This window comes from Egretta garzetta, unplaced genomic scaffold (genome assembly GCF_000687185.1).
Source record: "Egretta garzetta isolate BGI_Z169 unplaced genomic scaffold, ASM68718v1 scaffold1141, whole genome shotgun sequence".
Taxonomy (NCBI): domain Eukaryota; kingdom Metazoa; phylum Chordata; class Aves; order Pelecaniformes; family Ardeidae; genus Egretta; species Egretta garzetta.
The window spans coordinates 70,049-97,501 of NW_009258505.1; the positions used below are offsets into that span (position 1 = coordinate 70,049).

Consider the following 27,453-nt stretch of genomic DNA (forward strand, 5'->3'; position numbering starts at 1 on the left):
ACAACTGCTCCACAGATTTATCCAGGAGCTCTAAAGAAACCAGCAATATAGCCAATATTTTCCCATGTAAAAGTGAATGTGAGAAAAAATACTTTGTGGCAAATGGCATTTCAGAGATTTTTAAAGAGGAAGCTATCTACAGGGATTGAAAAACAGACACTTTAGAGCTCAGATACAGCTTAGTGTTTTTCATCAGACTAACTCAAAGTAAAGGGTTATTACTAAACATGGATACTATCCACAAATAAAGACCGAAGATTCCCAGCAGTTTCAAACAAATATAAAGCAGAAAACTATTTGAAGGCCTAAATATTACTCATCCTTCCTCTGTTAAACAAAGGCATGGGTTCAACTATTTTAGCTGGCTTATAAAATTCAGAGTCCTTCCAATTATGCTGTAAAATGCAGTGCAAAATCCACACAACAGCTTGAGGGAGACCAGTTCATCCAAGTAGATCCTTGGGCATCCTCCAATACTATAGCTTGGACAGCAGTAAAACGTTCAGGCCAGTTTAGCATCCCCCCATTCCAACAGACTGATTTATAGTTAGCAAGACAGATCGCCCATCAAGCCAGACTCACGAGAGGTGGGGGCTGAGGTTCAGGAGCAGAGTTATCCCTGACAACAGAAGGACATACCGCATCCCATATTCCATTATCCTCCCCAGTAAAAAAAAAAAAACCTCTTGTACTGGAAGAGAATTTGCTCTACAATATTTAAGTCTAGATGCCTGCCTGTCAGTGTATCTGCTCCAAATCTGAACTGCATACTTCACTGTTCAAACACTTTTTAGCAGGATGGGTATAAAGAAGAGCAATAAGCTGTATTTTCTTGTAGTAACACACAAAATATTTCCAGACAAAAGTCAGGAAGATACAGAAGGTAAACTCTGCTCTTCCTAACTATTAAGTGGGATAAACCCTGCTCCCAATACCAACATTACCCTCCAGCAGGAAATATGTCCCTCCACAGAAACAAACAGTGCTGTGCTCTTAAAGACCCAGCCAGAATACTCTTAAACATTACTGAGCCCTGGCTGACCATTACTGATGCCTTCCCAGACCACCACCAGAATCAAGGAGATGCCTGCTCCCGCCAGTTCACAGCACCACAGCACCACCACTGGAGGATGCCAGCACAGGAACAAGGGATTGGAAAGAGCCGGGATGTCCTATTTGATGGTATAACGTCAGGTGACAGGGAAATTAGCCTCAGCGGTCACCACACACTTGAGAAGTGGGGGCATGCACACTGCACTGCAATGGGTGTGAGAATTACTGCAGACCGCACCATGATGCTGATGTTCCCACTCTTTATAAGCAGTCTTGTATGGGAACACTGACAATGCTTCATGACTCACCAGTAAAGCTATTTTCCAAAATAAAGAGGAGACAAACATTTAAAATTGTAATGTATTACACAGCAAGAAAGCTGACTGCCTTAAGCACTGTTGACTCACACCTTCGCTGCAAGCAGCTCGCACATCCATCTTTCCAGCATCACCTTGCGAGGACCGTGGCCAGCCCTCAGGACCTGCGGTGCTGAAGGCTAAGGCACTGATAATTCTGGAGCCAGGCCACAGGCAAGGGATAAATACTGACCTCAAGGTCACGCTGACAGAAGTTGTACTTTCCCTTAACAACCCCAAAGCGGTCAGGAGCAAAGCACAAGAATACAAAATACCGGTATACCAGGCAAGAGGACTACAGCATTTGGCCAATGGGTACCTGGTGACTGCTTGTGAACTGGACTCGTTAGCAAAGAGAAGCAGCAGCTAGCATCCATGCTGAAAAGCATGGTGTTTGCTAGTCATGCTGGATTGGGTTGCCCAACCTCTACAGAAGGAAACCCAGCCTAAGGAAAAAAGCATCTCCTGCTGTGCTGCAAGATCAGCTTCCCTGCACGAAAGCTAACCCACAGGCCTGAGACATGTCTGTCTGGTCAGCAGAAAATGGAGATGACCCCCGGGACCTGGGCAGAGAGCACAGCTCTCAGAGAACCTGTGGCAACATTTAGGATGTAACCAGAAACATTTGGCCAACATGGTATCCAGAAAGCTACAAACCTTCCTTATCCTGCTTGAGCACACAGCTTTGAAACCTGAGCCTTGCCCTGCACCTTGTCCAATGCTTGTACCAAATACAGCCCTTTCTGGACACACTGCCCTCACCAAAGGCAAGTGTGGCTCTTCAGATTGAGGCCAGTTAGCAGAATGCAATCCGTACGCATGCATTAATAGCATAACAGAAGTCTTCAGAAAAGCTGCTAAAGAATGCTAGCTGAGGAAGAGGGTGCCAACGGTGAGGCTGGTGGAAGAACTGCAATAAGCAAGACCCCAAACAATAATCAAGGACAACAGCCACTAATACGTGCACTCTACCCCATGCCAGGAGATGAACAAAAGCACCCTTCCTTCACCAATACTTTTCCCACCTCAACAACCAGGCACAAATACACAAACCGCCTGAAGTGTGCACAAGGAAAGAGCCTAATCTACTTTAAGACAGAGCTTGATTGAGCCTACAGAAAGGACCACATGGAAAATAAAATTATGCTCATGAGTCCTTAGGCATGCCCTATGTTTCTGTCTCCTACAGATCCGAAGGAAGTTTGTGCCATACTTCTATCACGCTAATCACAAAGCTTCAGCATGCCTGCCAGTAGAGCTGTGAGACCAAGAATTTTCTCTTCTTCTCTTCCTAAGAAAGGAGCGGAAGCCAAGCCTTTTCAGCTCTTTCTGAAGAAAAGAGAGGCTAAGCTATGCACTTTTAACTATGGCTGGAATGCCTAAACCACTCGTTAAAACCAGTGCCTAGATCTGGAGTTAAAGGAGACTTAGGGGCAGCAGATTAGCAGGAATTGCAAAGGCCCTTCTGCTGTCACCTATGCATAAAGCACGGCATGCTTTCAAGGAAGGGTGAGGCACTTGAACTCCTTGCTAGGGATCTAGACCCAGGGTACAGACAATACCTGTTTTCTCACACTGGCACGCTACAGTGGTAGCTTCTCTTTTTTTTTTTTTTTTTTTTTTTTTTTTTTTTTTTTTTTTTTTTTTTTTTAAATCCAAGCCTTAGCACACAACAGTGCATAGGGAACATCCGTCACATTTAGCAACATGGAGCAGGTGATCTGCAATTTGCAATGTTTTGTGAACATCTGTCATGCAGCTGCCTGCAAGTGAGGGTAACCAAAGCTGGGGCTCAAATGGCCTCTTCCAGCTTGTATTCCTGTTCAGCCTGATGCTGGAAAAACTGGCACTACTGTGGTAACAGGCTGGGGAGCAGGAGAGGACTGCACGTAACAGGGATGATATGAATTTAATTCCCTCTCTGCTCTTTTCTCCAGGCTTCCCCTTCTTCACTGAAGAAATGCAGCATGTTGGCAGGAGGGCACAGGGCTGCCTGGGGATCTGCCAGTCCTTGTCACCACTATCAGTGTCACTGCAAAGGGGAGGCTGGAGGATGGTCCAGCCCTGGTCTGGTCATCACCACTCTTTCATCTCCAGTAGGCAGGGAGGATGAATGAGAGGGAGCTGAGCTGCTGAATCCCACTGCACCTTGCCACAAATATACCCTGCCTTGGCAGTAAAGGGCACCTTCCTTCTCCATTCAGAAGTGCTGGTTTCAGGCCAAGCCTGAGAGTTTCCATAGCAGCAAGACCTGATCGAATACATACGTTAACAAAAAGTTGCTTTATCAGTACCAACCCAGGAGATTTTCTTTGAAGCTTGTGCCTAGGAGAGCAGGGTCATCCAGTATCAGCTTTGAATTTTATAGGAGAGATGAGAGTATGACACATGCTTTCTAGAGAAGAGCTTTGGGAAGATCAATGCTTGTGAGGCCGCATTGCTCAGCCTTCTGTGAGCTACTTTCTGACTTCTCTTCATCTCATTTAAAGAAGAAAAAACTCTCCACTGATAAAGGTTATTTTTAAATTATTCCAATGCAAATGCTGCCATTCAGCACAGCTCTCAAATCCAGTCAGAGACAGTTAGAAAGGAACTTACTTTTGTCAACAGTCACAAACCATAAGGAATCAAGCTAACCCACCAAGAAAAGCCATTTCTTGAATTCACACTAGTAGAGGGGCTCAGAAAACTCAACAGGCCCATCAGCAGAAAACAGTAGTCCTTGCATTCATAGCAGGATGGGAAGGAAAAAAATTTACATCAATCCCATTGAAGAGGTTTGGCTCAAAGACTTCACTTGGAAAGAATTTGTAACTCAACTTACAGACTGAATAAGCAGAGGGAACAATTTCACTTCCTGCCTCAAAAATCCCATGTTTCAAGTTTTCATTAATGCTGGTATTAAAGCATACCTTGGCCTCCTCCCCAACAGCAAGGCTTAAATAAGCCAGCCACATCCCTAAAGAAGTCCTGAAGAACTGCACGATCATCCAGGTAACTCCACTCAAATTAGGAAGATGATGGAACGACTATGCTGAGTTCAGCACGAGGAGGAGTAAGTTCAGAAACACTGCACTTGAACGTCAGCTGTGGATACCAAATTCCACAACCTCAACAGCATCAGAAGGTGGGACAGACAAGCAGGTAAATGCACCACACTCATCTGCTGACACTAAGAGAATGAGTGATGCTGATGATGCTTGTGCTGAAGCAGGGGACACACACCACACACCAAGCCACTGCTGGCAGAGAAAAGGAAGGTGCAACTTTGTGGTAACATACACAGAGCTTGGCCAGGTGGATGGCAGTGGGGAGGGGGACTGCTCTGTGCCAGCCCCACCAAAGAGACAAGAACACACCGCAATCAGGTGAGCAGCAGTCTCAGGTTTGTGCCACCACAGGGTGAAGAGAACAACTGGCAACTCCTTAAGTAAGTTCTTACCTCATCTTCTCCTGGTTAAAAATGCCCCAGAAGTCATCGGAGGTGTCAAGGTCAGAGCCAAGGAAGTCAGTTTGGCCTGATCACCTACGGAGTAACTGCTGGCCCCCGAGCTGGAAAGGCGATGTCATCATACATGTGTGCAAGCACCTCTGGAGCCTTAGCTCCCACTCACACCTCCGCACAGATTCAACAAGTAGAAATGGTTGTGCATCTTAGGCTTGTGTCCCTCGGGCTCCTAGCCAGTACAGACACCTGGAAGGCTGGGAATACAGGACAAGATCCTCCCAGCTTGCATAAGAACAAGAGGAAACCTCCATCGAAAGCGCCAAAATCCCAGAATAGGGAAGTACTTGTGCAGCAATAAAATCAGTTTTCAGGCTTGAGAGAGGGTGGTTGACAGGAACTGGAAGGAACAATCAATGTGCTGCATCTTACACCTGCCACACACAGAAAGCAAAGCACAGAGGCCAAAGTGAGCATTCTGCAACAGAAAAATCAACTCCCCTGAATCAAGAGCAAGGGCACACATATACTCCACTTTCAGACCATACATGGGCTGCCAAGGAAGAGAAAGAAGGGGTGTTTTCTGGCTCTTTGCCCTTCACCATCTCATAAGGAACCCTCAGAAGACAAAGAAAAAACAAAAGAGAAAAAACCCAAGACTTACCCAGAGAAACAAAATAAAATCTATCTGAAATTAAGTCAAGCAAAGAAGTTTTATCTACCCACACTTCATAATTTTCTTCTGCTTTCAGAATATGTAAAAACATTGAATTAAGAAAGAAAACCTAGGTGAACAGCTAGGCCTCCAGCTCTCTCATATAGAGAAGTGACAGTCAAAAAACACACATCAAAAGCTCAGTCTGTGCAAGGAAAAAAGTACACATTGATACTTTATTCATCCACTGTATTCTCTCTAGTTTGGTAAAACAAGACAGATTTTGGGGTGGAAACAACTGCTTGTTTCGGTTGCTCTTTAAAGTGATCCTCCACAATGAAACCAACTCCATCCAAATGCCTGGCTTTAAAAAAAAATACACCCAATATTATGTTCAAATTTCTTTTTGGCACTGATCAAGCCAAATCAGTTTCTAATTCCTCCTGCAGTTATTTCTTCAGACCATGCTTACACAGGCAATCCTTTGACAGCTGAACCAGCACGAGCAGCACCCTCTCACTCAACTCTGCTGTGCTGCTACAACTGTTTGCAGCCTCACCACAAATCAAATTATGGAACTGATCGAAGTTAAAAATAAACCAGCACTTTGTTTTGGTTTTTTTAAGGATTACTTTTCAACCCAGGTCAGATCCCCGACCTATTGTGCAGCTGTACAAACAGTTGTCTCAGCACAAGGTGCCTGAATTGCTGATGGTTACCCTTGTGCCCAAAGCCAACATTTGCATTCCCAGCTCAACCCTTATTTCATGGCTTCTGTAGAACACGATTATTTACTAAACTGAACACATACAGTTCTTTATTGCTGCAGCTCACAACCATGTGGAGGGGCTCTTTAATGAGACAAAATGAGGTCACACTGATGAGTATCCTACAAGTAAGGCATGGCTACTGAGCTCCCTTGAGCTGTTGCTTGTCCTAAATTATATGTCATTTTTGCAGCCTGCATGCCGAAATAAGTATAAAAACATGACTAACAAAGTCACTGATGCGAATGAACAGCTTTGGGCCAAGTTCTGAAACAAAACTCTCCTAGAAATTGCATAACCATTAACTATCTTGGCGATCTTCCATTCAAAAAACCCAAGACTACGTGATGTGCAGACTCCCACCGACTGGAAGACTGTGAAATTCAAGGAGTGGGGAGTCTACTTGCAGTTTTGGCAACTCTTCAATTGCAGCTGAATTTTGATTTTGACATGGAAGTACAAAAAGAAAGATGGAAAACCAAAATAAGCACTAAGCAACGATGAAATGCTAGCATGCTTTAGAAATGACCTTAAGAGAAGCAGACTGAAGGTTCTTTTCCCAAATTACCAGCTCAAATGCTGTCTGAAACAAAATCAACTGAAAATACTTTCTATTTGATGGCTGCCTGGCAACCTACTGGAAAGGACTTGGTTCTCACTTCTCTGCTTTCAGCTGATGACAGGTATCTACATCAGACACAGACCATTATGTAAAGCCTTCTCCTTGAAAACAAGGCACAAAAGATTGACTAACCATTAAGATTTGACTTCTGGAACAGGGTAGGAGGCATGTTAATGAAACAGCTTCAGGAAACAAGATTTTTACAGTTTCTGTTGTGTCTGCTCTAGGAGGCAAGAACAACAGTCTCTAAGCTATTCAGCAGCCTTGTTTCGTAGGTGTCCTCAAATCAATCCATGAGGACACAGAAAACTAACAAAATCGGTATTTGGCAAATCCTACCTTTCGTTCCTGAACATGGATCTCAGGATATAGTTCCATGACAGCTTAAATAAATCAAAGTCAGCACTCTTTAAACCCATCCCCTCTCCTCAGTCAGCACTGGCAACTCACCTGATGCTGCTCAGAAGCTAGCCTGACAAAAAAGTTAACCAAGAAAAAAAAAAAAAAAGTTGTTTTTGCCAATGTGGCTTCCTGAACTGGTTTAGTGCCAGTGCCCAACGAAAGTAAAAGGGAGAATCATCCAGCAGGGGAAGGACAGGCATTAGAGTAGCAGTGCCAATTTCATCCAGCTTCAATCACCCTGCAACAGTGTGCTCAGAGAACAGGCTCACCCCAGCTTTAAAGAGACATGAGTTGCTGCTCCCAGCAGAGAGATCATTCAGCTTTTTCACCTCTCTCCTGACATCTCCTTTACACGAGCATCATCACTCTTGCATACAGCTAGATTAAGTACCCAGTCTGTCTGATAAGAAACTAAAACAGCAATAGATAAAACAATACAAAAAACTTTTGGTTTTCAGCTGGATCAGGTCCCTAACAGATTTGACCATGAGGTCCAAGAATCCCCCTAGCATCAAAAGAAGTGAGAAAGTGGGAACCTGTAACTAAAGGCAAGGAAAGGCTAAAATTCAATTTTAAGCAACAGCAAAGCTGCACTCTTACTCAACATAGACAAAATATCACAGCAGGACTGTGTGACATCTATATACACACTTTTGTACAAAAGATTTAAATCGTACATAAAAAAAATCAGCCATCCAATTCTTCAGGTTTTCATTTTCCACAACACACCTTTAATATGTAAAATGCCCTATTTCCTCAAAAATAAATCTTTAATTTATTTGTTACCAGCATTATTTTCAGAGTAAAAGAGCGACTAAAAATATATAGGGGAGAGTGAGAAACAGCCTGTTGTGATTAACTAGGACATGACAAAGAGCAGCAGCGTGTGCAAGCAGTAACAGGGAACAAAGCCAGGAAGAACAGTGACAACAACATTATACAAACAACATTAATTCATGAGCAACAAAGAATTCTTAGAAACCGCTGTCTGAGTTATGTCCAAGGGTCTCTTTACCTTGGTTAAACTATTAAGAAAGTCACTTCAGAAAGCTGACCACTTGTGCACAACCAAGCTTTTTCCGGAAGCAAGAGCTGATCCACCTAAAGGGCTTTACATAGGAAACCGCTGCAACAGTTACTATGAAGTGATCCCTATTCAAACTGGTTTCAGCAGTAACACATGCAACTTTAGCACAGAGAAGTCATCAATCAGTATACCAGAGCTCCCTGCATGCTGTCATACTCAGAAAGGTGAAAGCCTCCCCAGGTATGCTGCAGTGACACTAAAGGTGACATGAAGCTAGAACTAGTAATTTGTCCCCTGCCTCACCATGACAGGGGGCCTTGTGCCATCTCCGCTCTGAAAGCTGCACGCACGTATCCCTCATCTGCTGGAGACTGAACACTTCACCATTCACTGTGCACTGCGATACCTTGATGCTAGGGACATTGCAGGCTCTTCTCAGAAGAATTTCACTTACGAGTAAGGTACACTTCGTGACTTTAGGCTGACACACATTTCCTCATGATCAACATCTGGTTTAGCTAGCTCATCACTGCTTGCAACACCTAACTCTGGACGCAGCATTGATCAAATCGTGGATTCCTGGAAGACCTAGTTTTGCCTCAGAGATGCCGCAAATTCAATTTCTCCTTGTCATCTTGCTGCCACTTGGACGACAGCACACTCAACATTCCATACACAATTCCCTCCTCCAAAATTCAGAGTTAAAGCTGTGGCTGCCTCTTGAATAAGCAGCAAGTTTACAGTAGTACTGTATTTGGACAATCTTGCAGAAAAAGTAGGTCTTTTCTAAGAAAACAGTATGTTCGTGATCAAATGCTACAACAACCCTGTTCCAACAAATCACTAGAATATAAATCAGAAGCAAGAAGTTTATGCTAATAAATTCTTGACCGCTGACACTTAGTCACTAACATTGGAAATATTTATCTTTAAATATCAAAAACACATATTAAAGGATTTTAAAACATTAAGAAAATTCGGTAAAGCCATAATTTAGGACAGCATTTAGACATCTGAATTTCTCACAACTCTCCAATACAAGGAAAATTTGGGTACGACAAAATAAAACAAAGATAAAACTGCAGTGAAGCTGCATAGCACTAAGCAGAAACACACGGTCCCATTTAGATCAAAGCAAAGCTCCAAGTGTCTCACAAGTAATAGGCTAGTATCCATATAGAGTAAGACTTCATAATGCTGTGACATAAGATTATCAACCCACACACACACAGCTGTCTTGTGGCAGGTAGTCTCTGCTCGTGCAAACCTGAGGCAGGAGTTTTACAGAGGTCAAGACTCTCGCAGGATTCATCTAGATCTATTTTCCGCTGCTGTGAGATGAAATATGAAAAAGGGAAAGAACTTGGTCATCAGGAGCTTCACACAAGGATTGTTTCTCACCCATAAAAGGTGACCTCGCAAAGCCTCTTTGACTCTCCTTTAAGAGGATTATGAATCCTACCCTTGGGAGACCTCTGCTCAGCTACTGGCCCACTGATATTACACATTAATACTATGACTTGTCTCTCCATTCCTATCAGCAGAGAGATATTAGAAGAATTTATAAGGTCACTGCTCAAAGATCAGGACTTTAAATGGAACATCTAATGCAAGCAGGGAAAGCCACAGCCAGTGGCATTTGGCAGGGACTCTGTTTTGTGGCTGCCACATGCCCCGCTGCAAGTCTGCTTAGTGCTTCCCTGCTCAAATGCCAATTCAGCTTACATGCATATGCAGGCTACCAACCACCCTTGGAAACAGACATTTAAAAAAGGAACAACTGAAAACTGGAGATCATCATACATGAAAACATTAGGGCAAGTCTAGTGAATGCGGTTCACAGCTCCACAGCTCAGGCACAGACTGTACCAAACCAAGACAGTCTCAGCGAGCACTAAGCCCAGGCATATTTTCAAGAAGTGAGGAGCAGCGATGCACTGCAAGAACACACTGGCATCTCGAATGGAAAGCCATGGAGTAGACTGCAGCAAATTCAATTACACAAATCTTAGTTTTCACAGACACCAGGAACCAAGAATTTGAGGACAATTCTTCCCCCATTCTTCTGGGTTTTCTGCACCTTCCAACAAGACACCATCTGGACATTTCCAAATGGAGTCTATGAAGCAAGTCCTGAATGATCCCTAGACAACAGTAACCAGATCATTTCCTTTGCCACTTAACAGCACACAGATGTGAAGCACTCTATGCTGCCATGCAGGTGAACATATCTGGTTTTTCCTTCATAAAGTATACAAAGTTAAAATGCATTATGAATTCCATAGTTATGAAAACTGCTAAGGTTTCTCTTCATGTCTAGTCTTTGCAGGTAGGAACACATTGCCAGCCTGGATGTAGAATCTGTCTGAATAGAGATGCAGGATGAGATCAGACACATATACAAGCTCATCCCAATGGATACAGTCAGTTCCAATTTGGGACAAATGCAAAATGTTCTCAGAAGGAAAAAAGGTACGTGGCTAATACAGCAGACTATCTTCTCAGATGCAACCGTAAGAACACTCCATGGTTTTGGCTGTTTCAGACTACACAGTGCAATAGCTAAGTGAAGCCAAGAGTTAAGAGCTTTAACCAATTACTGTGCAGAGAAGTTATAGGGTTAACCACAGAAGCACAAAAGCCACAAGGAGCTAAAGCCATGAAGAATTATTACAAAAGCTGTAAAAGCAGAGGAGCTCAAATTGCATTCCTTAAGTAGTTTTGATAAAATAAGAATGATCTACAGCTTTCCAGGAGAACACTAACTGAAAGATGAAACATAAGCAGCTTGCAGTGAACTTGGATTTTTAGTATTGTTCTCAACTTTTGAATTATGACGCTTTTAAAACAGAAAAACCAGCTTTGATTAAAAAAACGGCAGTTGCTGCAGATAATTGATTTCCACAGAAAAATCCACAACTAGGACAAAACAGAACTTCTAATTGCTATTTTTAATTCTGCAGTAACAAAAAACCTCAAGACAAACATTATGTAAGACCATTAACCTCTTCGCTCATAACTGGCACCTTAATTTAGCACACTACCACACTAGATAGCTTAAACTGAATTCTTAATGCCAAAGCATACCGCTGGCTGCAGCGAGGCAGTAACAGCAATAATGGAAAGGAAAAAAAAAAAAAATCCCAAAGCAAGCATCATATACTGAATTTTGCAATTACAGTTCCTTGGGCACAAGCAGATATATCTGAGCCTATCCAGCTCTAATGAAACAGTGTTCTTTCCAGACTGGTAATCCCCAAAAGATTATCAGATGCTCCCTAGTATCTTAGGAACACTGAAGAGAAATCAAAGTACACAGTAGATCCAGATTGACGGAAAACCTCCAGCTCACCTTTTATATACCAGAAAGTGGGTCAAACCCAAAGAGGCTGTAACCTGATGAAAAAGAAATTACTTCGTGCTTTGAGCAACTGTTTTTCTTCTTTACAAACTAACCTCTCAGCGTTCCACACGTTCTCCGTGGCAGTTTAAGTCGCATATCACTAAAATCTCCAAAACTGCCATGTATCGTACTTAACTGTAGTTCAGTGGCTATCACATACACACATATGACTGAGTGAAAAACAAGGTAATCTTGAAGAACATTCATGTCAAACCCCACCCCCCAAGAAAAGACAGATTAATTTCCTACACCACTAATAAGCAAGACTGATGAATTTCAACCAGACAGACTCTTAAACACTGCCTTCCATCCATTCTTATCACATTGTGGCAAAAAACAACATTGAGGAGGAAAAGACAGACTGATTAAGAGCCTACTTTCAGAAGCTATTGTCCTGCTGTGTGGAAAGAGCTTTCTCTACAAATCACCAGTTCATCCTCCTCTGACTCCATTTACTCTTCAGAACTCCCTGATGTGCTTGAATTCATACTCCACCCATCCAGACTGTAATGTCCCAACTTGCACACAAGAACACTGTGGGAGAGAGCATCAAAACACTCCGTATACTCAAGCTAAACGGCCTCTAGCGCTCTTCCTCATCCACAAATCCGATTATTTTATCACAGAAGACAATGAGGTGGGTCACACAGAACTTACCTTTGGTAAATCCATACTGACTGTTCCCAGTTACATTCTTTCACATGCCCAGAAAGGTGTACCAGAAGGACCTGACCCACGACCATCCCCGGGACTGAAGTGAGGCTGACCAGCCTGTAGGTCCCTGGATTACCCTTTGGACCTATTTTGAAGACAAGCCCAACATTTGCCTTTGTGAAGTGATTAGCAACATCCCAGCACCTCTTTCAAAGATGGCCAAGACTGGCATCACTATGACACAGCCATCTCAGCACCTTTGGGTGCAGCCCATCAGGTCCCATAGACTCACACAGCTCAAATTCTCTCAAGTAATCCTCCCTCGCTCTGTTTTCATTTGCTTTTGACTGCTGTTTCCTCTCTGAACCCTGCCTCTAAACACAGGAGCCCAGGAGATCTTACCACTGAAGACTTATGCGTAAAAAGCACTGAATACCTCAAGCAAGTCTGTGCCAACCATCACTCAAGCCAGCCACCTCGTTCAGCAGCATCTTTGTTGAGCCTTTTACTGCTGAAGTAGACATAGAAGCTACGTCATAATTACCAGGGATGTTGTAATAAACACTGTCCTGAAAGTAGCTGTTCCCACAATTCAGACAGAGATGCAGACTAACATAGCTGAGTTTGTTCTGACTGTATTCCAGGTTGTCAAAGAAACCACAGGTCTCTTCACAGGATGTAAAACCAACTTGCTGGAGAGCTGCATGACCCCATTTCTAAAACGTTTGGCAAAAAAGCTGCCTTCTCACTGTCGGCCAGACTGAGTGAATTTAGCAAAGGGAAGTCAGCTCTGTAAAGAGCAAACCTAGGCCCTCCTGAAAATCCATAAGGAAGTTTTATGGAGAAGCTTCTTTTCAGCTTTAATTAAGAAGAAAAGTCTAGATGATGGAATAAGGAACAAAGATTGTTACCCAGTTAGATGCCAACTAGCCAGAGAGCTCTAGATATAGAAAAGGAGATGCTTTATGACGACTCCATATTCTCATGGTTTTTACATCTCAGAGTATCAGATGAGGAGGAACAGCAGGAGAAAACTCAAAGCTGTTCAAATGCTCCCCAAGAGAAAGAAGAACCAAAGCACATAAAACACTTGCAGCCCAGGTCATCACTGCAGGCTTCTGGCTTTGAGCAGGCGCCTCGTTGTGCCATGCTCACACTGCCAAAGCCACTGCAGTGCCCGCTGTGCCTGAAAGCTAGCACGGAAGGATAACACAAGCAAACAAAAGTATGTTTTATCGGACTCCAGAACTCGCAAGTCTCCCCTGCCCCCTTCTGGGAACAAGGTGGATTTGAAAACTTCAGTATCTATTTCCAATGATAGAATTGTTTACTTGGGCAAATGACCAAAAGAAAACCAGAAAGAGCTTTTGCCTCAAGCAGGAGTCCCTTCAGCAAAGACACGGATATTATTAAGTACATCTCCTTCAGCAGCAGAGACAGACTCAAACTATTTTCTTTACCCATACACTTAAGCCACTGACAGAAACTCATGTCTGCCAGAAAATGGCCTGACAACTCACTACAGCTCAACTGTTATGACTAAGCCAATTCATTTCTCAGGTCAGAACGCAGATGCACAATGCAGATTCCCTGTCCTTTACCCTAATATCTCCACTACTTACTTCCTCAAAATAAAACAAAATAAAGATAGCAACTACAGCAAAATTTGCATGATATGCACTAACTGCTCATAAACCTTCACCACAAGTTACTAAAATCACATTCTATTAAGCTGCTGACTGAGACCTGACAAGCAAAAAACCCTTTGCAGTGACTTGCTGCCCCATGTATTTATGTTGAGATCGTAAATGCAAAAGGCAAACAGACCTTCCTCTTCCTACCACTGCTAACAAGGAAAACATTGTGCTACTGTTTGTCCATACATTTTTGCATTTCATAGCATTTAAAATAAAAAAAAAAAAAAAAGCATTGCACTTTCCTCTTCACCTCCAGAGTGCAGTCCTGCAATACTCTGCTACTCAGAAAACTTAAGCAGGTATTCAAACACTTTTCCTTTGTCTCTGCTTTTGCACATGGGCTACTGAGGAGGAAAGCTAAGCAGACACCCCCATCCCACTCCCAGCTGTGACAAGGAGAAGGGAATTTCCAAAGGAATGGAGCACGGCTACTGTTAAGCAGCCATTTAAGATCTGCGAAGAGAAAAGTTTCTCATTTTGAAGAGACTGACCCTGCAGTAGAAATCCAGGAACTCTATCCAAGGAGCACATTGTGAGCAAAGACACATTCTGTGCTCTCCCCTCCCTTTGCAAAGTCAGATGGTAAGGAGCAGAAGCTGGCTCCAGTACTCAGGAAGCAGCACGAATGTTTTGTTTCCTAGGAATTAGGACAACATCTAGATTTAAACCTATGAAGTCTGAGAGTTACGCATCAAAGCCAAACACAAACTTGCCATGAAGAACCTTCACAAGCAAGCTAATCTCACCCTTAAGGCCTTTCAAAACCAGCATTTAATTCGGTTTGCTTCAAGCTCACTGTAAAGCAGCTTTACAATTTCTATGATATGCTGTGGGCTGTGACACCACTCTGATCCATCTCCTCCTCAAATCTATACATTACCCTTTTTCTGAGCCGCCTGAGAATTAATTATATGGAAGTGAACAACATTAGATAAAGGGATTCCAAGCAACTGGCTCCCTTAAAGGAACTGTGGACTACATCTCTGTAGCAATGCCCATTCAGTACAACACTGACAACAGTGCTGTTAGAAAGAGAGAACAAGCTTAAGACCCAAACAAGCAAACATCAGTACTATGCCCATCTTTGTCACTTGTGGCCAGAAACAAACGCATGCTTCGCCATGGCATGGGTTCTACCCCTGCCTCTTGTCACCACCAGAGCACACCAGAGTAGCAACCTGACCTGAGGAAGGTCTGCCAAAACTGCAGATGACACACAAACAGCAGCTTTGAACAAAAATATTAATACTCAGACTTCAATACAATGTCTGCATAAGCTCCACCTACCCCTCCATGCAAAACAAGGTAGTAACAGTAAGCTTCACAGCCTCATGCAAGCTGGAATTTCACTACCCAAGAGGACTTTAATCTCACCTATGCAGGCAGAGATATACAAGGGCATTTCAGCAGTCAGGACTGAGTTTGAGAGTGAACAGAGAGGCACAGGCATTAGAATTTTCTCCTTCTCTGTCTTACTGCACAGATAAAGCTGAACAAACATTTTTTTTCAGCTACATTTGTCTTTTTCTACATGGGGAAGCTGACAACACTTATATTTGGCAGGCCTCAAATGGCATCATGTGGTTTTACTGGACAGTCCAGCTTTTGTCTGAACAAAAAAAGCCAGGAGAAATACAGCAATTCTTACATCTCTCCATTGAAGTTTAACAGGTCAGCAACGCACTCACAGTTGATTTGGTTAAGAGATTCTTTAGATAATCGTAACCTATCTGAGGTCATCCAAACAGAAAGAAAACAACTAGGAATAGACTACTGGTTTTGATGCTTCACTGAATGTTTCAATGATCTTGGTCAAACCACTCAGTCCCGGTGTACTTCAGCCATCCACAAAACCGCATTACAGAAAGGAACAGCAGGACAGTCAAGTAAACTAGCTGTATACTGTTTTGAAAAGACTGCAGCTTGGTGATCATTTTATTTTCTGTGAGCCCCTTGCACTCCAGGTCAACTTAAGTCTTACCTAATAATTAAATTATCAAGATTTTAAGAACGTCTGTCCTAGTCCAGCAACAACTGAATTGAGTTTGTTAATACAGACTCAAATTAGGGCACCTCTTTCAAGTGAATGTGGTGCTGTTTGGCTGAAGAACCAAACCCTTTAGCAACTTTCCTGCTCAAATTGTAGAAACAGAAAAGGAGAATCTAGGAGCACATCAGTTCCACAGAAAGAAATAAGAGCATAAAAGCAAGACTATCCAAACAAATTCACTTCACCCTGGTAAACAAATTCTTGTGCCAAAAGCACAAGGAGCAGCTGTTATCTAGTGATTTCTTCTGCTAATGTAGTTCCAAGACACTGATATTAAACAAAATTTAGGACTTTCTTAAGCATCTGAAAAAGGTCAGAGAGGCAGAGAAATACAAAGCGGACAGACGTACAGTACTCCAGATTATATCAATGCTTAGGACACAGCTTTATTTATTGTATGAGGAAAGGGAACCGCAGGTTGCCCTGCAATGCCAAATAGACACCCATTCTGTAATAAATATAGCAAGGTTTGTAGGGATAGGTAAAATCTTTTCTTAGACCCACTGATAGAAGATGCCCTCCTCTCCTGCTGCAACCCCTTCTATTTGTACACTGCTGATGAAAAAATTAATTTGGCTGGAAGAGACATATTTTGGGGCCCTACTTTTTCTACCGAATCCTTCTTTCCTTGGAAAAAGCACTAGTCACTGTCAAAAAAAGCACTCTCATCACTGCGTACCCTTTCAATACCCCCAACAAAACAAGCTTTATTTTAAAAGTGCAGTTTTATCACTGTAACTGTATCTACATTAAGGGATTCCACTGGCAGAGCTGCACTAGGCAAGGATGAACATGCTGATTAATGCAGCTGTCCCAAGCATTTGGAGCAGAAATGACCTTATAAGCACATCCACAGGGAGTTAAAGCCACATAATCATGTTGCAAATCCATCCTCCCTACTTGATATCTGTTTAATTTTCCTAAGCAGATGACCCTTAAGGGTCACAGGCAAGAAAACATGAGCTGTAACTTCCCAACTTGACACTTCATTATGACTTTTTCCATGAGAAAGTAACAAACAAAGGTACATTCTCATATACAATACATTCTCTTGCATGGTCAACCCACTAAAAAAAATGAACAAAAAAACCACAAAACAAAAACACAGAGAATGAAAGAGAAAAATCTGAGCTCAGTGTTAGGGGGGAAAAAAGAAATCTCAGTGCAGGTGCTACAAGAAAGTAAACAATGCCAGGAAAAATACAGGTATTAAGTGCAACATTTTGGTTTTGAGGTTTTTGATAGGAAATTAAAAAGTTAATTTTGATAGGAAATTAAAAGTCTAAAATAAACATATTTTAGACAAAGATAGTGCACTAAAACTAGCATGTAATTTAAGTAAAATATATGATATAGTATCTGATGACGCTTAAAGCTAAGGCAGCAGATTTTGTTTGAAACTAGCTACAACTCCGAAGATAATTTTATGTAAGGATACTCTTGCATCCCTTGTGACATCAGAAAATTCAATATGGCAAAACATACATGACACACAACACAGGGTCATGGAAGGGATTTTGATCTGGGCCTTTTGTTTTCCTGTTATTCTTCTGGGAATCAGCATAATCTACATGACTCAGTCACTCATAGTGAAAATCTTGAAGCTGTTAAAATACCTCAAGGGTTGTTCTGTGGCTTGCAGTATGCTCTGGAAGGTAAAGGGCAAAGAACTGACAGAGAACCCAGCCACTTGAGTGAAAATGAAAGGCAATATGAACCTGAGGCTATCTTCTCAGAAGATACAGGAATTGGATGGCCAGTCACAGCTTCAAGCCTGGCAAGATGCTATGCATTTTGAAGGGCAAAAAACAAAACTTGGCGTTTAAAAATGTCTGCAAGGTCATTTTACCAGACCAGGAGCCAGGACTGCCATCCTTTGGTGCCACCTTCTAGCAAACCTCACACTTCCAAGGGATCCAATGGCTTTGAGAAAAAAAAAAAAAAAAAAAAAGAAAAAAAAAAAAAATCTGAGGGGAAGGGAGCTGCTAGATGCCAAAGCAGCAGTCCCTGAACACAATTCACCCTATTGTATTTCTTAAGCTCCTTCCAAAGGAAGGGACCTTTAATAATCCAAGTCTTCATTATTAGTCTGCTGATACACTGATACTGGACAGCAGGCCTCTCTGAATACTCTACCCCACCAGCCAGTTCTATTCTGAAGGTCTGAAACACGAAACTCCTCCTTTTCAAATGAAGTGAAGAATCAAACAAACAAAGCCTATATTTAACTTCCTATTCACTACAGCAGTTGCAAACAAGTTCTTGTAAACACTCTACAGGTCACAAATTTCCAATATCTTATCTGAATGTTAAGGTGCTGAAGTAGAGCTCAAAGCTCTTTCCAACAAGCTTTCTAGAGTGCCACTTATGACTGAGGCCACTGGCTAAGGAACAGAGCTGTAAAGCCAAAGCAAAAAGAAAATGCTTTGTTAAACCTGATCTACTGTCAAATTGGCTTGCATCTATTTATTAAAGTGCAACACCTGCATATAAATAAATTAATACAAAAAACAGCTTTTGCCTCCTATGCTAAAAAAAGCACAGCGCACATCCATTTGGAAGACATGCAGCCTGTGGCAAGTTTGCTTTTAATAGCAGGTCTGTCTCAAGTGCGTAAAAGCTACCTTGAATTTTCACACCTTAAATTCTTTAAAAGATACTGGAACACTGCAGTGCAGTTTCCGCAAAACATCAGCCTGCCAAATCAGATGTTTTCTTAGAGTCATCCGGGTTACAATACATCATGGGCCATATATAGCTAAGGAAAGCAAATTCATGCTTTGATTTTCTTCTCTGGTTCAATACAGGATAACAGGTGCCAGAAGCATACCCTCTCAGACTGAAATACAGACTAACAAGCACTACGGGTAGAAAATAACACGCAGTTCTCTTCTCTGAAGATTGTAAGAAAACGGCAAATGATAGCAAACCTGAAACAGAAACTGCTTTGCACTCATGGAAGAGTCAACCTGCCAAGCTTGCTACCACAAGACATTAACCTTATCAGAATTTTTAAAAGGTTTTGAATTTTCTTCTGGTTGTCACATCACACAATAGGATGATGTACAAAAAAACCCACAAAGTCTAGAAACACTTCACAATCTACGTTGTAACCTTTAATTGCCAGGTTTCAGGAAGATATTTTAACTGCAGTGAATAAAGAGCTTGGTTTACTTTAGGCTGGTGAATGATACAATATCCTTAATTATTTTAAGAAAGAATATTTGAATCAAGCTGCATTTACAAATCATAGTTAGATTTTAAGATGGCTGTTTTTTGTTATTAGGTGAAACAAGTTGTCAATAGGTTCACCATATTCACAACTGCTGAAATACATGCTAGTGTCAAGGCCTAAGGATGCCACATGACTAATGAACAGACCACAGGAACAGAAATAGTTATCTTATTTAGCTAAAGCAAAGAATAATTAGGGGCAAAAACAGAAACCCCAAGTGCTGGTATTACAGGGAAAAAAAATACCAGCATGCATAGCACCTGAAGAAGAAAGAGTGAAAACTATTCAGATTCTGCACGGTGCACAACAGTGGTACTTACTCAGTCTGACTAATGGAATTAGAGGTTTTCTCTCAGTTCTGTAAAAATAAAAGATGCATAGACCATGCCCGATAATGCTTATTGGTTCAGATTTAGCTTACCTTACATTTTAGTAAGCGTATTCAGGTCAACGCTTGTGGTAAGAAGTGTGAAATACTAAGACCTCAATTACATAAACAAGATTTGTACCCAACCCAAGAAAATGCCACTTGCACAGCGTAAGAAAGCACACATTTGGTCCAAACAGGAAATAAAGCAAACCATTCCAATATTTGCAAGAATAATCATTTTGTATATGGTCACATTTAATCTAAGCAAAATCCACACATTCAAGATTAACCTGATGTAGGTTTTATTGCGGGGGTGTTTATTTAAGAGATGATCTTAAAAAATCCACATATGTAGTGTTTCAACACAAACTGAGCTTCAGACTGCTTTAACAATTCTTTTAGGACAGACTCAAAAGACTGAAGTTAAAAGGTCTCTTTTTTTTCCCCTACATTTGTGGGACAAGAGTTAACCCCCATGAACCTGACAGGGATACCTTCCTCAAAGCTTTACACATAGACCACAGTTTGGAAAAGTGAAATACACCTTCCACTAGGCAGCAAGTGTTGCGAGGGTCTTTGGGAGCTCCAGGATTTTACCAGTTTTACTTACAATCCACAACGGTACTCAAACCAAGACCAGAGCACAATACCTCATCTTCTGCAATAACTCCAACATTTTTATTGAAGTTACTCTGGTTTGATTCAGCCACCGACTAAGACACAGGACTATGTAGCCCCCCTAGGCTTCTCTCCCAAATCCTTCCTGCTTTAAATAACTCACCGACATCTGCATTCACTGGTGCACTGATTTTGGTGCCTGAAGCTGCTTATCGCCTACAGTTAGCTGTAATGAGATCATGACTGCCTCCCCACACGTGCTTAAGCTGCTTAGACAGTACTGTCAAAGGACACAGAACAAACAGCCAGCCCTGTCTTCCTGTGCCTTTCTAAGATTTCCAAACTCACTTCTTGAAACACAGAATCGCAAGGGTTGGAAGGGACCTCGGGAGATCATCTAGTCCAACCCCCCCGCTAAAGCAGGTTCTCCTAGAGCATGTTACACAGGACTTCATCCAGGCGGGCTTTGAATATCTCCAGAGAAGGAGACTCCACACCCCCCCTGGGCAGCCTGTTCCAGTGTTCCATCACCCTCACAGTACAGAAGTTTTTCCTCATATTCAACTGAAACCTCTTATGTTTCAGTTTGTACCCATTGCCCCTTGTCCTGTCACTGGGCACCACCGAGAAGAGTCTGGCTCCGTCCTCATGACTTCCACCCTTAAGATATTTGCATGTATTGATGAGATCCCCTCTCAGTCTTCTCTTCTTCAGGCTGAACAAGCCCCACTCTCTCAGCCTCTCCTCATAGGGGAGATGCTCCAGTCCCATAATCATCCTAGCTGCCCTCCTCTGGACTCTTTCTAGGAGTTCCTCATCTTTCTTGAACTGGGGAGCCCAGAACTGGACACAGTACTCCAGGTGGGGTCTCACCAGGGCAGAGTAGAGGGGGAAGATAACCTCCCTCAACCTGCTGGCCACACTCCTCTTAATGCACCCCAGAATACCATTGGCCTTCTTGGCAACAAGGGCACCCTGCTGGCTCATGGTCAGCTTGTCATCCACCAGGACTCCCAGGTCCCTCTCGGCAGAGCTGCTTTCCAGCAGGTAAGCCCCCAGCCTGTACTGGTGCATGGGGTTCGACCTCCCCAGGTGCAGCACTCAACACTTGACAATACTTTGATACCAACAGTGGGCGATGCTAATCAGAATCAAAGGTTACATTATATTTTGCATAAACCCACTCTAGCAGTTTAAGAAACGGCAAAAATGCCATTCAGCATAGAACTACAGGGGAAAAAAAAAAGAAATGTCAAAGCAGAATGAGTTGCAGAATAGTTCAGCTTTAGATCAGCACTTAAGTCAGCTGTGACAAAGCCACAGGAGCATCCCCTGCAGAGAAGTGACAGCAACTCCCCCTATCCCAGGAAGGTAGCTGTGGAGCTCAGCATCTTTGGTCGTTACCTGTTGCACTTCAAACTAGCAAAGACCATTAGTCACACAGGTCAGGGGCCTCCCCACCAGAAAAGTGAACTGTGCTGCACAACCCCTAGTTAAACACACCGCCTCTTAAGAAAATGAGGTTATTCAAGTCTGCTGGCAAACAAATGCTTATACCACAGGTACTACTACTGAGTCATATCTTTGTTGATAAAGGAATGGGGGAAAACAGATATGGTAGACTTTCTTCCAAATTTAGAACAGCACAAAGCCAACTATCAAGCCAACCTATCATCTTTCAGCAAACTATGCTCAGAATAGAAAAAAAAAATAAAAACCAGACAATGATAGAGTTCTGAAATCAATGTAAGATAATTCAGCTGCAATTCAGCCACCTGAATGGCCAGAATTGCCAGAGCAAAAGAGTTAGCCTCCTAATCTTGTAAGCTTACTTCTTACTACAAAGAACTGACACAGATTTGATTAAAAGTTAACAAATATAAAACAGGACTGAGTTTTTCACTCTGTTCTAGTGCATTTACCCAAGTGTTCCTGTAGTATCCTCCAAAGATAAAAGCATACCTCCCACAAACCATATCTACACACACTTACTTGAAGGGTAAAATTACAAAGTGAGAGGTAAAAAGCAAGCAGCTTATTTCCCTATGCCTGTTATTTAAGGTGGCTGCTTATGTATTCTGGGCAAAACAGAAAAAAGTTACCTTAGAGATGTCAGTCAAGCTCTCTCTGTTGAGCAGTCACAGGAATATGGAGCCAATCTCTCACAATCAAGAGGGAGCAGGACACCAGAACCAAGTCAGCCTGCAAGATGTTGTACGGAAACGGGTTAGCAAGCGCTAAATTAGGTTTTATTTAGATCTTTACTTACTCATCAATTCAGAACGTTTGAGAGCACACTTTCCCTCAAGTCTGGGACCAGAATTCACAGCAAGCTCCTTTCAGGCTGCAAATGCTCTCACTCATTCCTCTGGGCTCCAACAGACGCTCTTTACCAAACATACCACTGGGGCTGAGGGGACCCCTGCCCCCACCTGAAGATGACCAGCCAGGCAGTGAAGCCAAACAGGATGCATGCCTGTTGAAGGTTGAAGCATAATGTATTAAACCGTGGCAGCTGAACAGGCACTGCTGTGGACGCTAGTACAAGGGAGGTAGCGTTTGGCAAAGCAGCAGGACAGCTGGTGGACGAGATAACCTTTCTAACTACAAAAGCCAAATCAGAGACAGCTTATCTGTCAGAGCTCTCAACCACGTGTAGTAACATCCTACTGGGATAGGCAAGTTACATCTCATAACCTTTTTCACTGCTTTTTTCAGATTTGGTTGACACATATCTTTTACTAATATAATTACAGCAGCTACATCCATGTTATTTTTGAACAGAAACAACTGCAACAATGTTAACTACCGTGGATAGCATTATACAGAGAGAGAGGCACCCTATGATAGCAAAGCTTATTCCTTTACTCCCAGAGAAGGGGATAAAATAATTTTTCGTGAATGAAACCAACCGCATACTGACACAGGTTATGCAAAATGGAAGAAAGCTTAAAGAAGCTTGTCTTTGCCACACAGTTAATGCCACTCAAAATGCATATAGACAAGCCTACATAAACAAAGGCAAACAACTTGCAACTTAGTACTATCTGCAGAGTAGGTCACACCGATGGGGACTATATAGGAAGCACTGGCACCCCAACACGCCAATCAAGAGAACTGCATCTATTAGAAAGTACGTCTACCCGAACAGCATGCTGGGAAAGCCAAAAATAACAGCTGCTGCCACATCAGAACAGCACAAGCACTGCGTACAGGCAATGCCTGCAAAACAGAAACTAAGCAGCCATGCACAAAACACTTCCTCTTCCTCCCCCACCACCCCTACCACAGCAGCAACAAACCTGAGATTAAACACTCGCCAACATCCTGCTCTGCATTCCTGTCACATCAGGAATATAAGACAGGGAGACTGCTACTGCTCCTCCATACATCCAAAGGGTTCCTTCAGTTTACAGCAATACAAACACTTGACATGATTACTGCAGGTTTCCATTGCATTTTCTTCTTTTCTTTCACTCTTTAGTTCACTCATCTCAGAGATCAGTAGGGACCCCTTGCGTTTACTAGGCTTGATTTTGAGCTATTCCTTATCAAAGACTGAGAAGTCAGAAATAAAAGCAGCTGTTCCTAGGCAAGTCAGATTATATAAACAAGCAAGCACAGAGCCACAGCTCTACCGAGCTGCCATACACAAACTCTGCAAGTCAAGTTCAAACCTAAACCCTGCCCAGCACCAAGACTGATGGTGTGACACTGTCAAATGCCAGAGTAAACAAATCAGGCTGCATTTTTATGTCAATACTAACTTTTGAGACTATAAATCCCAGCATCAATACTCAACTGTGAGGCACACGTCTCAAACACATTACAAGCTAACTCCTGATGGGCAGACTGGGGGAACCCAACGGCAGCAAGTGCCTAAGTTACAATGCAATGCCCAAGGAACGGCCCAAACAAGGCCTCTGTCAGATTTTCTGTGGCTTTGGCATCTGCATTTCAAACACAGATGGAAGAAATACACCTCCTCTAGAACACAGGCTGTGAATATTAACTTCAAACTTACCACCTACATTTCTTATTCCAATGGAAACCACAAGACAGTGCCACCCCAAACTCAGAGCCGCGACAACCTTTAAACACAGAGAAACCAACTAAAAACTGAAACCTAGAAAGACAAGTGATCAAACCTTTTTACAAACATTTGGTGATCCATTGAACCAAAGAGTCCGTGTCCTGTATGCAGGCGGTCAACAAACAGCTCCAAGCTTGTACAGGGCTTGTCATCTCGCACTAGTCAAGCTTAACAAGGTCACATTTTCAGAGTTTGATAATTCTACCCAAAATTAGTAAGATCCATGCATGAAGGAGGAAAGGAGAGAAGAAACAAACTAGGCAGCTCAGATGGGATGAGAACAGCATGCAGTGCGCGATTAAGAAGAAATAATGCTTGGTCAGAACACTAATTAACTGATTAAAGGTGCAGGTACTACTTCAGCCTGGGCATTTTTTGACCTCTGAGGGCTTGATGTTCTAACCTTGACTTCTCACTATGCATAATACAATACAGACTAACTTGCAAGTCAGTCAACTTACACAAGGTGCCATGAGAGAGGATCGCAAAGCACATCTAATTTTACTTTCTAGAATATTTCTGTAAGAAGGACATGTCCAGTACTGTCATCTTGATGATGAAGCACACAATGACACTATTCACAAGAGTAGCAGGAAAGAAGCATGGATGATACTGTTCCATTTAGTTTTTAAATATATGTAAATACATATTTAAAAATCATATTTTTATATAACTAAATATATAAAAACACCTTGTTGCACTGTTTCACAGTCACAGTGCAGGTTACCCTGAACAAGAATAAGACTCTGTTCCACCATCAGCCCCATGTTCCTACCGTTGCCCTTGCACCAGCAAAATGATTTAAGCACCCACAAAGCTGGGGAGGAAAAAAAAAAAGTCATAGTTTGTCTTCAGTTTGATCAGTTCATAAATCAGGGAACTCCAATTCCCATCTGCACAAACACCCAGCTGGCACCAGCAACAGGACAAGAACCTCCTGTTGGTTGCAGTCTATACTTACACAAGCTTAAAGCAACTGTGAAGCTACACACAGGAGGTGGCACAACCAAAACTCCGGGTCACTGAAAGCTGATCCTAGAAACTGTCCCCTTTCTCATAACAACAGTGAATCGTGCTCACTTGCTCTTTTTCTATACAAGAAACACGCGGAACCGCCTGCTGGATAACCAGAGTAGAAACTAACCTAGGAAAGACAGGCACGCCGTTCAGAAGAGGGCCCTACCAGTACATCCTACCCTTTCCACTCCTGTGGTCATCAGAGATTCCTATGGTAATAAACTCATATACATCAACTTCCCCCTCAAGGGGCCAAGGATCACTTCTGCTGCTCTCCCAAAAGTCCTTATTAGACAGAAAACAAAGGCAATGCCATGAAAAGGACACTTCAGATCTACCTAACAGGCTCTAACCAGGATGGCATAGGCTGCTCATCCACACATCTGGAAATGGCTGTGCTGAAAAAGCTGGGGGGGTTGTGGTGTGTGCAAGAAACACTCTCTGATGCTATTAGAAGAAAAATTAGCACTAGGACAATTCAAAACATTGACAAAAGTTTTACACAGTTGAAACAGCAACCCAATGTTAGCTTGCTATATACAGAGTTCACACTTTCCAAAATGTGCCACTTTCCTTCCATCTCTAAAACAAAGCACTTCCCTTAGGTTAGTGCTGAACTAACCCGGCCAGAGAAAAATATTTCTCGATCTCAGTAACAAGGAACTGTTACACAGGATTAGGATGTCCCTAGTAGATTTATTTTGAGTTATAGTGACAACATCTAATAACCAATGTATCTAAACGCTTCCAAGTTCCTGACAGTATCTCTGTAAAAGGGAAATGGAAGTCTTAGTTCAGTGATATATAACAAGAATACAGTATTTTTCACCATTGAAACTCTGGCCATACACACACAGGTCAGTATATCAGCTGTAGATGACAGTTCAGTCCAAAAGACTTGCACAGGACATTATAGTATATTATTTTGTGAGACAAGCTACCAACTAACTTTACACAAATAGGCCTGCCAACTATAGAAATATTACATTAAGAATAAAGAGAGACCCAAGCCCACACTGCTCTGGCGTCATTCAGTGCTTCATTAGCAAAGGCCAATCTTGGAATTCAGCTTTGTAAGCTCCAAAATACCAAGTTAAGCCAGGTGAACCTGAAGGGAGGAAAAGCAGATGGAGCAGAAACGCAGCAAGACAGACTGAAATGAGAAAGGCAGTGCATACTAAAACATATTGCTGGGAAGAAAAATGGGGGCCTTGCCGATTCAGAGCTTTAAGATGGAGGGGCACTGAGCCTGGCACCAGTTTAAATTCAGAGTAGCCGAAAACTGCACAGGCATCAATACCACTCTCCCAATCCAAGCTCTACTTGGAAACCCCAGGGAAGGTTGTTGGTCATGGTCCAGGTCTGCAGACCCACGAGCCCATCCGCCTCCAGGGACTGCCAGGCATCTTCCAGTAACCACTGGGGCAGCCAGCATCACCAGAGCCTGCCCACACTCCCTCCCCTGCAGGGATGGCAGCATGCAGGGGCACGCGAAGGGCCCCCAACCCCACCAGCTTCCTCACCATGTTGGTTTCATGTTACCACCGTGGTTTGCCGAGTTCCTTCCTGTGCGCTGCTCCTGTAGAAGTGAAGGGCACAATGGGAAGGGACGCTTGATCTGCTTGTCGGGCAGGCCCCCCCCGCAGGAGCAGCAGGGCCGGGCCCAGGCACCGTGCTGCCCACGGGGCTACCCTCGCTCAGCCCAGCTCCCAGAGCTCTCCCCGCGCTGAGGGACGACCCTCCCGGCCCAGCTGAGCGCAGAACGGGCCTCGCACGGGGAAGCACCTGGGCCTCGCCCCCAGACACCCCGCGAACACGAGGACACGCCTGGCTCCCCCCTTCCCCTCCTCATGGGACCGCTCTCCCCCACCCCGGCACGGGGCTCGGCCCCCACCTCACTCCGACTCTTCAAGGAGCCGCGCCTGTGTCCCCCCGCTCCCCGTGCGGCCGCGCCTGGCTCTCCGCCTCCTCAGTCGGACGGCGCCCGGC

The 27,453-nt window shown here is 43.1% G+C and overlaps 1 protein-coding gene across 6 annotated transcripts in view; it reads right to left on the reverse strand.

The window, feature by feature from the left end:
- Positions 1 to 27,308, reverse strand: part of IP6K1 (inositol hexakisphosphate kinase 1) — a 39,055-nt gene extending 11,747 nt beyond the window's left edge. The window contains exons 1-3 of one of the 6 annotated variants that reach the window (XM_009645865.2): positions 26,988 to 27,308; positions 22,457 to 22,556; positions 15,456 to 15,570 (exon numbers count right to left, since the gene is read on the reverse strand). In XM_009645865.2, the coding sequence (XP_009644160.2) occupies positions 15,456 to 15,531 (76 nt within the window). In that variant the 5' untranslated portion in view covers positions 15,532 to 15,570; positions 22,457 to 22,556; positions 26,988 to 27,308. Of the gene's footprint in view, positions 1 to 11,679; positions 11,827 to 15,455; positions 15,571 to 19,686; positions 19,725 to 22,456; positions 22,557 to 26,987 lie in introns of those variants that run through there. The other 5 variants (XM_035901597.1, XM_035901613.1, XM_035901607.1 and 2 more) reach the window with 5 other exon arrangements.
- Positions 27,309 to 27,453: the final 145 nt, after the last annotated feature.